The following is a 15,334-nucleotide window of genomic DNA, read 5'->3' as shown; positions in this document are numbered from 1 at the left end:
CTCCAGGAAGAGGGAGTGGTTATCAGACGTTGACTAATTCTTGGAAGAGAAACAGTTTAACCCTTTTTACAGCAGAGCATATTTAAAAACGTTGGTCAGCTAAATGTTTAGGTGGTAAAATGAACTAAAACACAGTTTGATGACTCTTGGGACCTGAACCTACCTGGGTGCCAGGCAGTGGTGTCCAGTCAGGTGAGGCAGGGTAGGCAGTGCCTCACCTAGGCTAATGAGAAAAAAGAAAAAGAAATAAAATAATAATTTTTAAAAAATATTTTTATAATTTTGTTTTGATTGTTGATTTATTATTTTAAAATTAAAAAATTAAAACGTGAAATGTGTTGTTTTAACGGTATAAGGAATGCCACTACTCAGGAGAGCTTGTTTTCAAAGCTGGCGTATGTGAACACAGGAGGCTGAGGCAGACTCAACCTCTGCCTCTCTGCCCTGTGTGAAATGAACGCAAACAGTTTAGCAGGTTCGCGCATGCGTAGTCTGTTCTCACGCTGTCTTCAATGGGCTTCATTGAGGCACAACGCTTCTCTGCCTCCACAGTCCGAGTCGGCACATGTCGGGAATCTCGGCGGGAATCCCGACATGTCCCGAACCCCCCCAAGGTCTCACGATGCTGTTGTCACCGCTGTGCAGTGTTTTCGGCGAAGATGGAGATTTCTGAGCTGAGAAAATTTTCAACCGACTTTTTATACATGCGCCGGAGCTGTAAATCCTGCTGTTGAGATACAGGTGATTTCTTGTTGTGCTCTTGTCTTTGGGTGCTCCTGTGTTCAGCTGTAAATCCTGTAGAAATGCAGGTGAATGCACGTCTCTGAAAATGAATTGGCAGTAATTGTGTGTATAATCCGCTGATGTCAGTAATTAGCTACATTTCTGACAGCGGCATTTGACTGACTTTGCAGTGGTTTTAATATTGAGTTCTACATAATATAAATTTTTTGTATGTGATTTAGACTCTGGCTGATCCTGCCTACCCAGCCATGGACCTCACTGCACGTTACTGGTGCCAGGTAGTCTGCTAACAAAGAGCAACTACTCCAGACCTGTTCTCCTTACAGCAGCGAAGTGAGATCCTGCTCGAGGAATCTGCACCAGCTCTTTTAGCAAACAAACAGGAGGTTTGCAGGCTAAACCCCCGAACAACAGGAGCCGCGGCTAGTTAGCACCGAGCTGCTAACAAACCACTTCAGAGGACTTCAAGGAGTGGCCGGTTTCCCTGCCTCCGGTTTCTGCCATCCGGAATATACAGCAAGGACTTCAAGTTTTCCCAGCTTGGCCCTTCCATCAGGAACCACCAGCTAAAGGAGGAACACATCAGAAATGTACTTTTCCACCAAATCTGGTAGTATGACCTGGGCCTAGTCAAGCTAAGCTAAGCTAAGCATAGAACTAGAAATGCTGATTTGATGTGGCATGTGTTTTTACTGAGTTGTTGTGATCGTAAGGTTATAATAGTGGTTTGATGTTAGATTAGGTTATGCAACACACAGGCTCGGGGTCTCTTGCATGCTAAACTAACCACCCTTCCTCTAACCTGGGACCTCATGAAACTCTTATCACATTCCACACAGGCATTCAGCCAGCACATGGTCTGAGTGTCCCTACTCAGCAGCCATCTTGTTTCTTTTGTGTTCAAGGCCTGAAGGCCCCAGCGGCAATCTTGACACACCCACACCCACATAGAGACACACACGCACGTACACACACCCACACCTGTATAAAGTCCACTGTAGTTAGATCATATTTTTTGACCTTTGTTCTTGTCAATAAATGCCTTTTAAACATACCTGTCTGTTTAATGTTTCACAAGCGTGAATATTGCCAACCTCTACACTGTCAAGAACTCTAAATTCCTTCACCTTAACTAGTTGTTAATGTGGTAATTTTGGTTATAGTCATTAAGTTAATTATTAATCAGAAATCCAAATTCACAATTTAGTGTATTTTATGACACTGATTTGATTAATTTGCTATCTTTTCCCTTCGTAGAAGGGTGGTGCCCCGAGATGATCTAGTAATTCAGATCCAATAATTTAATAAATAATTATTTTTGATAATTATTTATTATTCATGATAGCCAAACCTCAATATTGAGTGCCTTAGTACACAGGCCCAACATGACACATTTTCATGACTAATATAAGTCACATACATTCGATGAAACAGAGAAAATAACCACTGCAGTAGAAGTAAGAAAATCACAAACCCCTTCACTACATCCTTCCGTGTGAGGAACACTCTACGAGACAAAGGCAGATTATAATCCAAGTCTACCACAAAGAGAAGGACATGAATGAATGCTCCAGATCTTTACCTGTTGATTGTAGTTTTCTTCTAGTTTCCTCCCTGTTGAAGTATTTCTAGATTATTATCTTCATGCGGAGTGAGACACCACTGAATAAACTCTGAGGATTGTTAAACATGGCCGTCGTAGAGTTAAACTAAAGACTTCTTCCTCCTTCCTTGTTGTTGTCGTCAGTGTTGCCTGACGTCAGTACAGCTGCATTAGAACTGGTGCTTCATGAGAAATGCAGTTCTCCTGCTGCACAGTCTTCAAATGTCCAGGACTGTGTTTGTGTTTAACATCTGTGTTGGTTGTTTTGTGTGTGTTGTAGGGAGGCTATGCAGGAAACGCAGCGGGCTTCAAATCGTCGTGTTACATCTTTCTTTTTGCTTTGTCTCTCTTTTTTTTTGTCTCAATTGTAGATTTTCTTGAAGTTTCTGGACAACTTCCTGCAGGTAACACACACATTTCAGTTATTTAAGGCGACGAGCTGATGGACTTCTGCGAGTACAGAGAGACGTTCAGGCTCTCTTCAGCCACACCTTCTGCTCAAAATTCACCAATGTCGTCAAGGTACGTTGGGTACATTGGGACGTTTAGGTTTAGACTTTAGTACAGACACAGAGAGAAACTCAGCATCAGCTCCTCTTTAGTCCATGTTTGATATGACTTTAGATTTTCTGTGGATTTTATGACTTGTTTGCTTCTTGTTTGCTGGACAGTTTTATTTCCTTTTTGCTGGTGAATCAGTTTAAATGTTGAAAAAGTCTCAGTGAGATAACTGGATTCAAATAATGACGTGGCTTCACTTGTTGTGATTGTTCTTATCAAAAGGTTATTTGCTCCACAACATTTACATTTGACTCTGCTGACACCTAGTGGCCAAAGACAGAAACTGTCCCATTAGCCCAAAGTGCATTAACTGACTTGACAAAACATTATGTAGGAGCCATTAATGCATTATATGTTTCTGTTAGTAGTAAGGTTAAGGGATATTGTTTGGGTTTTTGTGTTTATTAGGATATTGTTTATGCGATCATGTTTATTAGGGGAATAGCGAGTCACGTGGTTATGGGCGGGTATATTAGTTGATATTCAACTGATGATTTTTTGTTAGAGAGAGAGAGAGTGTGTGAGTCGCTGTATTTTTAGTTAACCGCTAATTTTCATTGATCACTCTGATTATTTAGGTTATATTTCAGAGCACGTTATCATGAGTTGATTATCGTTTGTTTGTTTGTTAATAAACTGTTAAATTTAGAATTAAATATGAATTTGTTTCTGCCTTTATTAATTGTCACAGAGGGAGCATCCTGTATGTTCCCAAAGACTGGATCAGTTCAGATTCTCACTTGTATCTCAATAAAATTGGTGATGTCACTGAATGTAGCTCTCTGGTTAGGTCTCTCCTTCAGTTCACAGGCTACAGTAGTTACAGTAGTTTGAGAATCCATGTGCAGTAAACACTTTATTTATCATAGCTACCATCCCTCCTGTTGAGACATGACAAGGTCCATTGCTCAATAAAGCAGCGTACTTAAACAAACTGTTGGCGTCTGAAAACCTGCGCAGTCTGTCCGTATTTTGTGCCCATCCCCCAACATTTTTCACTGGTACTGGCAGCAGCAACATATCTATTCCCTAGGAAAGTCATCTTTTTGGAAAGTATTCCTTTTTGAGTTTGTTCCGAATTACCCCATTGTCAAGTAACTTATATCACCAAAATATGTAAATTCAGCCGTGTTAAGAATAAGAATAAGAAAAACCTTTATTTGTCCCACAATGGGGAAATTACAGTTTGCAACAGTAAACAGAAAGGGCAGAAAATATATCAAGAGTAAAAAGAGAAGGTTATAAAAGTAAATAATGAAATAGAATAGGATAAAAAACAGATTGAACTGTAAAATATTGCACAGACTGGTGTAACTGAGCGTCTCACCCGTCACCCAACCTGGCGCCTCCCCAGCTTTTACCTGAACAGGGTCACTGAGATTTGTCGCCTTGTCCAGGTCTTCTTCAGGTGTCGTCAGTAACTTCTCCTCCTCCTGCTCCTGCTCCTCCTCCTCCTCCTCCTCCTACTCAACACTGAGGAGGTCTCAGAGCATCAGGTCGTCTCATAGCTCACCTCTTCACAACCCAGCAGCTCCCCCTAAAGGCCGCCAGAGGAACGACAGCGGCAGCTTCTCTGACAAATCCACTCATTCTAGGGACTCGGGCAAGGCCACCAGGCCGAGCTGGAGATAACAGGAAACAGTGTTTGCTGTGGCTTCTACTCCTTCCTTATTTACTGGAAGCAGAAGGGAAGTGAAAGGATACAGATTCTCTAAAGGTGATGCTTTTTCAAGATACTTTTGAGGTTGCTAATCCTTTAGGATCTGCAAAGCAAAAACACAAAGTATTAGCTGTCTACTTCACTCTGGGAAATTTACATCCACACCAGCGATCCACTGTTGATCAGATTCAGTTGGCACTGCTCTGTATTGAGAAAGACTGTAAATATTGTGGAATGGATAAAGTTTTCACTCAGCTTGTGTCAGACCTGTGTGAGTTAGAGTCAAAGGGCATATCTGTTGATGGAAAGACATATAAATGTACAATTTAAAAAAGAAAAAAAAAAGAATATATTTTCTAATTTCTCCTTTTTCCATAAAAGAAATGCATCCCATGCACCATGGGATGATAACCTGGGCTCCCACATGACTGGTGGCTTCACAGAACATTTCAGCTTTGCTCAGTACTTCTGTAGATACTGTCTGGCCACAAAGGCTGAATTTCAGTCAAACCCTCTCACAGTATCCACTCATAGGGATCCTGCTGGTTATAATGAGACGGTGCAGTTTTTGGAGAGTCACCCTGAAGTGACCATGCACCAGGGCATTAAAGGCAACAGTGTTTTCAACAAACTGTTCCATTTCCATGTATGTCACCCAGGACTGCCACCCTGTCGAGCACATGACCTGTTTGAGGGTATGGTTGACTATGATGTAGCATTGTGTTTGCAGTTCTTGATTCAAACAAAGAAGTGGTTTGGTTACGAGTTGCCAAACAACAGAATCAAAACCTTTTCTGGTGAAAGCAGCGATAAGCCAAATGCTGTTCCCAGCGAGGGAGGAAAGCTTGGAGGCCATGCAGCCCAAAACAGGTGGCTGCTAAGGTTCTTGACTATTTTAGTGCATGACACAAGTGAAGATGCTGACAGTGCTGTATGGCACCTTGAGTTTCACAGTCGCAGATTGCTTTCATGAAGGTTCTGATCAAAGAGTATGTGGAAATGAGGCAAGAGCTGTTTCCACATGTAAGTCTTAGACAAAAACATCACCATCTGCTTCACTATGCTGACTTGAGTTGTTGATACAATCATGCCGACTGTGGTGAATTCGGGCTGTAGGGGGCGCTACAACCACTACATGTTTATATCTCACAAACCACCATAGTAAACTGCTTGACTATAATAATCTGTGGATGACTCCTTACAAGCCCACCAAGTTTCGTGCAATACGGTCTATAGGGGGCGCTACTGGTGACTTATGTCTTCGCCACTTCGCCACTGTATGGAGCCCTTTATGATCGCTTGCAATCATCTACTTTTGTTTTTTTGTTTTTTACATGGATTTGTTTGATTGTTTTCCACCATAGATAAATACAAATAGAATCATATACGATACAATATTCACAGCATTGTGGGGTAAAGCAGTTATTATCCCCGTCATGTTGTAGTGTATTATTGATAAGACATGACCAAAACACGGTGTTGTGATTCAGCCGCTTCATTTCCACCCACGGGGTGTTAGCTGCTCAGGGCCCATCACCTCCTGACGGCGGAGGAAGAGCTGAGGCTCAGTCGGCCGGCTTGGTCCACTTGTCTCAGGAAACACTGTGTCATGCTCTGCTGTGGTCGTTAGAGAGAGATGTTCATGTGTTTGACTAGTTCTGCCTGTACAGTGATTGACACTTGACTCTAGGGTTATGGGTTTGATTCTGATATTGACAGAGGCCATGTAGCTATGATGGAGCCACAGATTGAAGTCTTATTATTATTGTGTTCTCTTCTTCATCTGTTATTAATCAGGCCTGTTGTGTACATTTGAGGGGAACTTTGAAAATTCTTCAGCGTATTTCTATTCGATATATTTGAGTTTGTTCACATAATATAGACGTCAAAGTTCTAGAGTATAAGAGTATTTATTCATCTCAACCTTGTCTGCATGTTGCTCTGTATTACAGTTTAATTCATTTAAATGCATGTGGAACTAAAATACTTTTACATTTCCTTAGAATTTTCCTGGGAATAAATCATGGCCAAGGGTCCAAGGTGGAGAAGAAAGAAAGAGCAAAGCAACAACACATACCACCAAGGTTGATGAAGTTCCTGTCTGACCTTAACACTTTTGAGAACTAATGTGTTATGGTCCTGGGTTTCCAGTGCTGGTGTTTTTGTTCTCTTTTCCTGCTCTCTCTCTCTCTCTCTCTCTCTCTCTCTCTCGACCACTCTTCAATCAAACACTCTTTAAAAGGTTGGCCGTGGCTTCCCTCCAGTGCCAGATAATTCCACATGTCACGGTTTGTGCTTGTTCTCTGGTTTTCCCCTTGCGCCTTCAAGGATTATCTTTTGCTAACTTTGGACTTATCTCTTGTGTTTGTTGCCTACCTTCCAGTGCCTCACAGGGAGAGCCAGAGTCCTACCCCGGCAGCTGCTTTGATTTTTTCCTGGAGTTTCACCTGGAGTTTCCAGCGTCTTCTGTTTGCCTTTTGTATTTTTTTGTTCTGGGATTCATGTCCTAGCTGAGTTATTGTGAATAAACTCAACTTCATTGACTTTTATACGCAGTGTTGCCTCCCGGTGGTCCGGTCTACGCCTACTTCGGCCAGAACTGGTTCCTGCACTCATCTGAAAGGTACGTTGCTCCGGCCCCATCTCGCCATCCCAGTCTGCATGCTGGTGGACAGTGGGGCTGACGAAAGTTTCATTGACTCGGGTCTGATTCAGCAACATGATCTGCCCCTGCGGGAAATGGACGCACCCAAGGAGGTTTTAGCCATAGACGGCCAAAGATTGACATTAATCACACACAAAACTGAACCACTGAAACTTCTGTTATCCGGTAATCATCCAGTGGCAGCTCCAGATATTTTCTGTTGCAGGTGCTATGGGGCTGCTCAACACTTAAGAGAAGGTGCTTTGAATTTTGGTGTGTTTCATTATGGAGGTTGCATTGGACCACCCTTGGTATATACACACACGTACACGCCCACATTAACTATACTCGTTCCGCGAATATATGTAAAATTATTCAACACAAGTAGGGTTGCCAACTCCCTGAAAACCAACTCCCTGATACCTTCCGGTATCTTCTACCTACCTACCTACCTACACTACCTCGACACATACTTTTGTTTCTAAATACGGAACGATTCCCGCTGTCATCTCATTGGTCTCAGAGCAGGAGACGACCTGGGAATAAGTTTACTGTAAATTTTCAAATAAAGCGACCTGTTATTCATTCATTCATTCCATTGACATTTTACACACTATTGATTTTCAGGGTAATACAGGACAAAGTGCGTCCCGTTTCAGTAACAGAGCAGCAAACAGCAGCAACAGAAGGCAACAGACACTGTGCACGCTTCGGCCTAAAATGCTCCGATCACGAAATCACACAGCCAGTTACCAACACTAGTCTCATGATGAATAATTGCTAATATCACCGTAAACGTTAGCATCTCCTTCCAGGATCACCCCTCCCATCCAAGCGTCTGTACAACCTCTGCAAACCTGAGAAGGAGGCTATGGAGAAGACTGTCACGGAATCCTTGGACGTCGGACTTATTTGGCCCTCTTCCTCGCCGGTGGGGGCAGTTGATTTATTTTTTTCTGTAAATCTACGTATTTATCCGTTATCAGGTTGATGGAAGGTGTCCGTAGAATAGCAGACAGTGTACTGTCAGAAAATTATCAGAGTTTTTTTCTTAGAGTGTACATGACTGCCCAATTGCAGCTAAAAGTGCCTATTATGAGAAAATGGACCCCAATTATTGACTATCTAGCCTAAGACTACCTCAAAGTTTATAGAACTAGATAAGTGCATATGTGCTCGACCTTTTATACAGTGATATCTCTGGGTGACAGTCCAGACCCAATCCCAAGATGAGTTTTTGTTTTCTTCTGTGATTTTATTTTTTGCCTGTTAATGTTCTTTAAAGGCAATTAAATTTTATATATATATATATATATTTGAATTGATTTAACCCTGACCTAAGATTTATCTGCAACCTTCTTTCTTAATTATTCTTTAACCTTAAACCATCTTATTCCATCCTCCCTGTCAGTATCACAAAGACTCATTGAAACTCTGTGGTGTTTAAACTCTGTCAACTTTTATTAATTATTCAAGGAAACTTTATTAGAAGCAGAAAAAACCCTTAGATGCCCACGTTGAGACTAACATAAAGTCCATCTATGTGTTTTAATGGAAGAATAAACTGGTTATATTGAAGAAAACTCTTTACATCAATCAATATGTCCACATGATTAGATAAATTCAAGGCTCCAGGGAAAAACAAATCAACTCCAATACAACGATAGAACAAACAAATGCAAATAAGTTTTATATCAAAGTCAAAATCCTTGACTTTTATTCCTACTCACTAATTTAACTAGAACTAATAAAAGTTAAACACAAATGACAAAAACAGCAGCTTTATTCATCATGTGAAGCTTCAGCTTGAGACTAAAAGACACATTTTAACCAACTGTCCCTGAAGTGACTTCTGTCTATTTGACTTTAATCATCTCAGCAGTGGATCCAGAAAAAGGTAACCCAAGTCCAGCATAGAGAGGCTGAGTGAATGTGGTCTGGACTCTGTGGAGGAGAGTCATGGTTTCAGAGACGCTGTAGAAAGACAGAATACCTGCTCTGTGATCCAGGTACACTCCTACTCTGGAGGAACCAGGACCTGAGACGTCAGTTGAGACTTTGTTGTAGTAAAATATATAACTGTTTGTGGAACAATATAATGACCAAGATTTGTCATTGGATCCAAATCCACATTCATCTGACCTCCCTGCTCTGCTGATATTCTTGTATGCGACTGCTACTTCAACTCCTCCAAAAAATCCTCCTCTCCACTCCACCTCCCAGTAACAACGTCCAGTCAGACTCTCTCTACTCAGGACCTGATAACAACCAGTGAATCTGTCTGGATGATCAGAATAAGACTGTTGTTGATTCATTACCGTTACTTTTCTGTTCCCCTCAGATAATAACAGCTTTGTGTTTGCTGTGTTTGGATCCAGTGTGATTTCACGTGAATATTTCAAGAATTCATCTCTGGTCTTTTGCTCTGGTTGTGGCAGTAAAACATCCACTTCAGTCACTGTCAGTGAGGTGTTTGTCCATGTCTGTCTCAGAATGTCCTGTAGTTTCTCTCTGGTCTCTGTCACAGCTGCTTTCACGTCATCAAAGTTCCTCAGAGGACGAATCTTGATGCTGGATGAGTGTGTAGACTCACTGGGTGGTGGCAGTGAGGGATAGTTGTGTAGAAACTGGTTGTGATCCTCTGTGTTTAAGAGCTGCTTCAGCTCGGAGCCTTTCCTCTCCAGCTCAGTCATCTCCTGCTCCAGCTTCTCCTGAAGATCTTTGACTCGACTCTTTTCAGTTTCCTGCTGGGATCTGACCAGCTGCTCCACATCAGAGCTTGTTTTCTGGATGAGACGGATCATCTCAGTGAAGATCTCCTGACTGTCCTCCACTGTTTTATCAGCAGAGCCATTGATGGCCTTCAGCTCCTGTCCAAGCAGCTCCACATCTTTCTTTCTCTCCTGGATTCCCTGCAAGATTTCTTGTAGCATCACCTCCACCTCCTTCTGCTTCTCTCTCCTTTCTGCTGCAGCTGTGACTGTTTCATGGCCTTTATGTTCATCCACAGAGCAGAGATAACAGATACTTTGCTGATCAGTACGACAGAACATCTTCATCACCTCATCATGACGAGAGCAGATGTTCTCCTGGAGCTTCTTGGAGGGCTCCACCAGCTTGTGTTTCTTGAACTGAGCTACATCATAGTGAGGTTGGAGGTGTTCCTCACAGTAAGAAATCAGACAGACCAGACAGGACTTGAAGGCTTTCAGCTTCCTCCCAGTGCAGACATCACAGGCCACATCTTCAGGTCCAGCATAGCAGTGATCAGCTGGAGCAGCTTGGAGTCCAGTCTTCTTCAGCTGCTCCACTAACTCTGCTAACATGGTGTTTTTCTCCAGGACAGGCCTCGGTGTGAAAGTCTTCCTGCACTGAGGGCAGCTGTAGATTCCCTTCTGGTCTTCTCCATCCCAGTGGCTTTTAATACAGTTCATGCAGTAGCTGTGTCCACAGGGAATAGTCACAGGATCCTTCAGTGGATCCAGACAGATGGAACAAGAGAAGGTTTCTCTGTCCAGCTGAACTCCTTTCTGCTCCATTTCACCTCTCAGTGTCGATGACTGTGTGAGTTTCTGTTTGCTAGAAGTGAAACTAGTCTGAGCTCTGATCTGAACAACATGTGATTCTACAGTGAATGGAGCCTGTCAGCTCTCACGCTTCACCACATGCTGGTTACACCCATCTTCAATGTAGAGATCTAAAGGGGAGGGAACAATGAAACATGAGGAAATATGAGTGGAGCTGCTCCAGGAAGAGGGAGTGGTTATCAGACGTTGACTAATTCAAGGAAGAGAAACAGTTTGAAACTTTTTACAGCAGAGCACATTTAAAAACGTTGGTCAGCTAAATGTTTAGGTGGTAAAATGAGCTAAAACACAGTTTGATGACACATTTTCATGACTACTATAATTCACATACATTCGATGAAACAGAGAAAATAACCACTGCAGTAGAAGTAAGAAAATCACAAACCCCTTCACTACATCCTTCCGTGTGAGGAACACTCTACGAGACGAAGGCAGATTATAATCCAAGTCTACCACAAAGAGAAGGACATGAATGAATGCTCCAGATCTTTACCTGTTGATTGTAGTTTTCTTCTAGTTTCCTCCCTGTTGAAGTATTTCTAGATTATAAATATCTTCATGCAGAGTGAGACACCACTGAATAAACTCTAAGGATTGTTAAACATGGCCATCGCAGAGTTAAACTAAAGACTTCTTCCTCCTTCCTTGTTGTTATCCTCAGTGTTGCCTGACGTCAGGAAAGGTGCATTAGAACTGGTGCTTCATGGGAAATGCAGTTCTCCTGCTGCACAGTCTTCAAATGTCCAGGACTGTGTTTGTGTTTAACGTCTGTGTTGGTTGTTTTGTGTGTGTTGCAGGGAGGCTATGCAGGAAACGTGTTGTGTGTGTGTGTGTGTGTGTGTGTGTGTGTGTGTGTGTGTGTGTGTGTGTGTGTGTGTGTGTGTGTGTGTGTGTATTCAGTTGTTGCTGATTGGACGTCGAAGTCAGATCGCCGTTGATGATGTCACACTGAGATGGGGCGTGTTGATGACATCACTGCGACACCTGCACTCTTTGTTACTTTCAGAGTGAGACTGCTGCACGTGACACAAACTGGATGAACAGGTGTGAAAGTATGAGGAAACTGAACATCTTCCTCATTCCTCAAAAGTGATCTGTGGCGTTCTGGACTTTATCCAGAGATCTTCATCAGAGTGAAGCTGAATGTAGAGAGAGACACACCTCGCTGCTCCGTCACTTCACCTGTCAGACGAAAGCTGACACTGTAGAAGCAAACGTGGCTGCAGAGAAGTGTTGTCAGAGAGTCAGTAAATGATCAGCTGCTGTGACCCTTAGTTTGACAGGAAGATGAAGATGTTGGTGGTGTTTGTGATCCTCGAAGATATCTTCTTCCTGGATCTGATTATCTCTTCAGTCTGACATCATTTCTTTCACGTCTGTCTCTTTAAAGAAAGTCAGTGATGACCTGTTTCAACTTTGATTAGTTCTTAGTTTTTCTGTGAGGGACACGTCCAGAAGCAGAGTCTGATGTTCTGTTCATGTGAACTGTTTCTAATCACGGCCTCCGTCCTGTTTATTTCTGTCTCTAGACAAAAGTCTGAACCTTGACACATTAACAACAGGTCAGTCTTCAAATGGGTTCTAACTGGAATTAACACAAATGATCCAAAGCTTTCTGAGCAGCACAGAGGACAGAACGTTGACTATCACATGTCTGGATGTGTCAGATGATCAGAGAACAGTTGGTCCAGTGTTCTTTTCCTGACATTGAGAACTGTAACCAGGTCAGAGGTTAACTATCAAACACAAACACAGTGAGGTACGGTGTCCTGGAGTGGACATAAAGACAGAAATCTGTATAATGAGGCCATGTCAGTCATGTGTGAAGTCAAACCCACATCATGCAGCTGATTTGTGTTTCTCTTTGTGTGTCCTCTCAGTTTCCCATCATGCCCTGGCAATTGTGGTGCAGGTGAATGAGGGGGCGGAGTCTGTCCTGCTACCCTGCAACTACTTGGATTCTTTACCTGTGGACAACCCCACAGTGATTTGGACCCGGAAGAATCTCAGTCCCCAATTTGTCCACAAACGACGAGAAACAGATGAAGTTAAAGGTCAGAACCAGGTTTACAGGGGGAGGACATCGATGACGCCTGATGCTCTAGACACTGGAGACTTCAGCCTCATTCTGAGAGAACCCCACCTCTCTGACAGCGGCAACTACACCTGCTCCATCAGTGATGGAAGAGAAGAACTGAGAGTGACAGATGTACAGCTACAGGTCAAAGGTCAGAAACAAACCTCAACATGTGGTTTCACAGTAAAACAAAAACACAAGGCAAAACAGTTTCTGGTCTTTCCAGTAGAAAATCAAAGTGGTGATCAGGAACTGTTTTATCGTCGGAGTAACAGACACATTTCTGATCTCATCTAACAAGTAAGACTTCATTCTTGTCTCCAAGAGGAAGTATCAAAGACACGCACACTGGGGGTGTGCCATCTAAGGCACCTCACATTTCGATTACAACTCAGGGTGCTATGATTATCGCGATTATCACGATTTTCAATGCATCTTTTTTCCCCATTCAGGATTTCTAGTTTTCTTACTCTGTGGCTACTTCATACTTTTAAACAAGGTGTTTGTCAGTAATCAAACAAATTTATCTCCATTATCTTTTATATAACAAATAATCCAACATATTTTCCACCTTGGAACCAACGGGGAAATGGTGTGCCTTTAGCAGCGGCCTATACAACAAAAAGCTGCTCTTATTCACAACAATTAAAGTTATCAGACGTTGACTAATTCAGGAAGAGAAACAGTTTAACCCTTTTTACAGCAGAGCACATTTAAAAACGTTGGTCAGCTAAATGTTTAGGTGGTAAAATGAGCTAAAACACAGTTTGATGACACATTTTCATGACTACTATAATTCACATACATTCGATGAAACAGAGAAAATAACCACTGCAGTAGAAGTAAGAAAATCACAAACCCCTTCACTACATCCTTCCGTGTGAGGAACACTCTACGAGACGAAGGCAGATTATAATCCAAGTCTACCACAAAGAGAAGGACATGAATGAATGCTCCAGATCTTTACCTGTTGATTGTAGTTTTCTTCTAGTTTCCTCCCTGTTGAAGTATTTCTAGATTATAAATATCTTCATGCAGAGTGAGACACCACTGAATAAACTCTAAGGATTGTTAAACATGGCCGTCGTAGAGTTTAACTAAAGACTTCTTCCTCCTTCCTTGTTGTTATCATCAGTGTTGCCTGACGTCAGTACAGCTGCAATAGAACTGGTGCTTCATGGGAAATGCAGTTCTCCTGCTGCACAGTCTTCAAATGTCCAGGACTGTGTTTGTGTTTAACATCTGTCATCCTTATAAGACAGTCACTGATCTGCAGCTTGAGGCCAGAATGCAACACAAATAATCTTTACCTTTAAATAATTGATTCATTGAGATAAATTCCTCATATTTGACATAAATAAATTGTTTATTCTGTCCTAAAAAAAATATACAAAAAGTCTAGAATTTGAGCAAACTGAGCTCACTACAAGCAATGCAATATATTTATTTAAGACAGAGTAACTTAAAATGAGAAACTTAGTCTCTTAATTAGCTGACTATTAGAATTTACATCTTGAAATAAGATTAATAACTAGCAAAAAGACTCTTAAAATGAGCATTTTATTCTCTGCATTGAGATGACTTTTAGAATTAATAGCTTGAAGTTATTTTAATAACTAGCCAAAACAGTTTAAAACGAGACACAATATCTCAAAACAGCACAATAAAAATAAGTTCATTTATCTCAAATTAAGGCACCAGAAGCATCTTGTTTTCAGCATTTCTTTCTTTATTGAGTAATTTTAATCAACTTCATTCAACACTGCAAAAATAGCCCTACTAGAAAGATTCTTAAATTCTTCAAATAAGCACAAAGTTCTTGGCTCTGAAGACTAAAATGAGTCTTAAAACGAGACAGAAAATCTGACATTAATCCAAGTTATTCTAAAACAAGCAATGAAAAACCACTAATTTCAGATTAAGTTACACATCAGTTATTGTAGCAGCACCACAGCAATAAACATCATGTTGCAGCTGCTTTGCAGCATAATGTCCTAATGTCACCAACAAATGTGACTAACTGTGATGAACTTTTATTTGAAACAGAACTTCAACTTTCTTTGTCACTCTGTCCCACTCCGTCTGATGTAAGTTTCAAACAAAAGGATTCACCCATTCAATGAATGACTTCCACTCACCAATGGCTTTTTGGTAGTGGAGGGTCAAATCCTGCTCATGAATTGAATCTTGAAGTACCTCTGTCTGCAGTACTGACAGTAGTGTAGAGATGCACTTTTAGTAGGTCATGTGCAGGGCATAGTGAGATGCCATGAGGTAGAGAAGTCCCTCATTAAGTCTGTCCATGGTGAAGGTCGTCACAGGTGTGTTTCCAACAGCGATCATGCAGTTGTCCTCAGAAACGAGCAGAACCGGAGAAGACAGGGGATCCTCAGGAGTCTGGACGACACAAATCAATGAAGAAGATTAGAAAAACATTACAAGCAACATGACCTTTGAC

General features: G+C 41.7%; 1 protein-coding gene across 1 annotated transcript; it reads right to left on the bottom strand.

The window, feature by feature from the left end:
• Nucleotides 1-9,108: 9,108 nt before the first annotated feature.
• On the bottom strand, nt 9,109-14,460 carry LOC311504740 (E3 ubiquitin/ISG15 ligase TRIM25-like). The gene is made up of 2 exons (XM_084567997.1): nt 9,424-14,460; nt 9,109-9,250 (listed from the first exon to the last, which is right to left on the bottom strand). Exons 1-2 carry the CDS (start codon nt 10,749-10,751, stop codon nt 9,178-9,180), a joined length of 1,401 nt encoding a protein of 466 aa, XP_084424123.1. The 5' UTR covers nt 10,752-14,460; the 3' UTR covers nt 9,109-9,177.
• Nucleotides 14,461-15,334: the final 874 nt, after the last annotated feature.

This window comes from Chelon labrosus (genome assembly GCF_963514085.1).
Source record: "Chelon labrosus genome assembly, chromosome: 1".
Lineage (NCBI taxonomy): Eukaryota > Metazoa > Chordata > Actinopteri > Mugiliformes > Mugilidae > Chelon > Chelon labrosus.
The sequence above is the reverse complement of the archived record's forward strand: the minus strand, read 5'-3'. Positions and strand labels throughout refer to the sequence as shown.

Excerpts from the sequence above, each read along its gene's own strand:
- LOC311504740 (XM_084567997.1), bottom strand. The coding sequence starts at position 10,751 with ATGGAGCAGAAAGGAGTTCAGCTGGACAGAGAAACCTTCTCTTGTTCC. Across the intron at positions 9,251-9,423 it reads CGTTGTTACTGGGAGGTGGA|GTCCTGGTTCCTCCAGAGTA; the intron begins GTGGAGAGGAGG and ends CTGACGTCTCAG.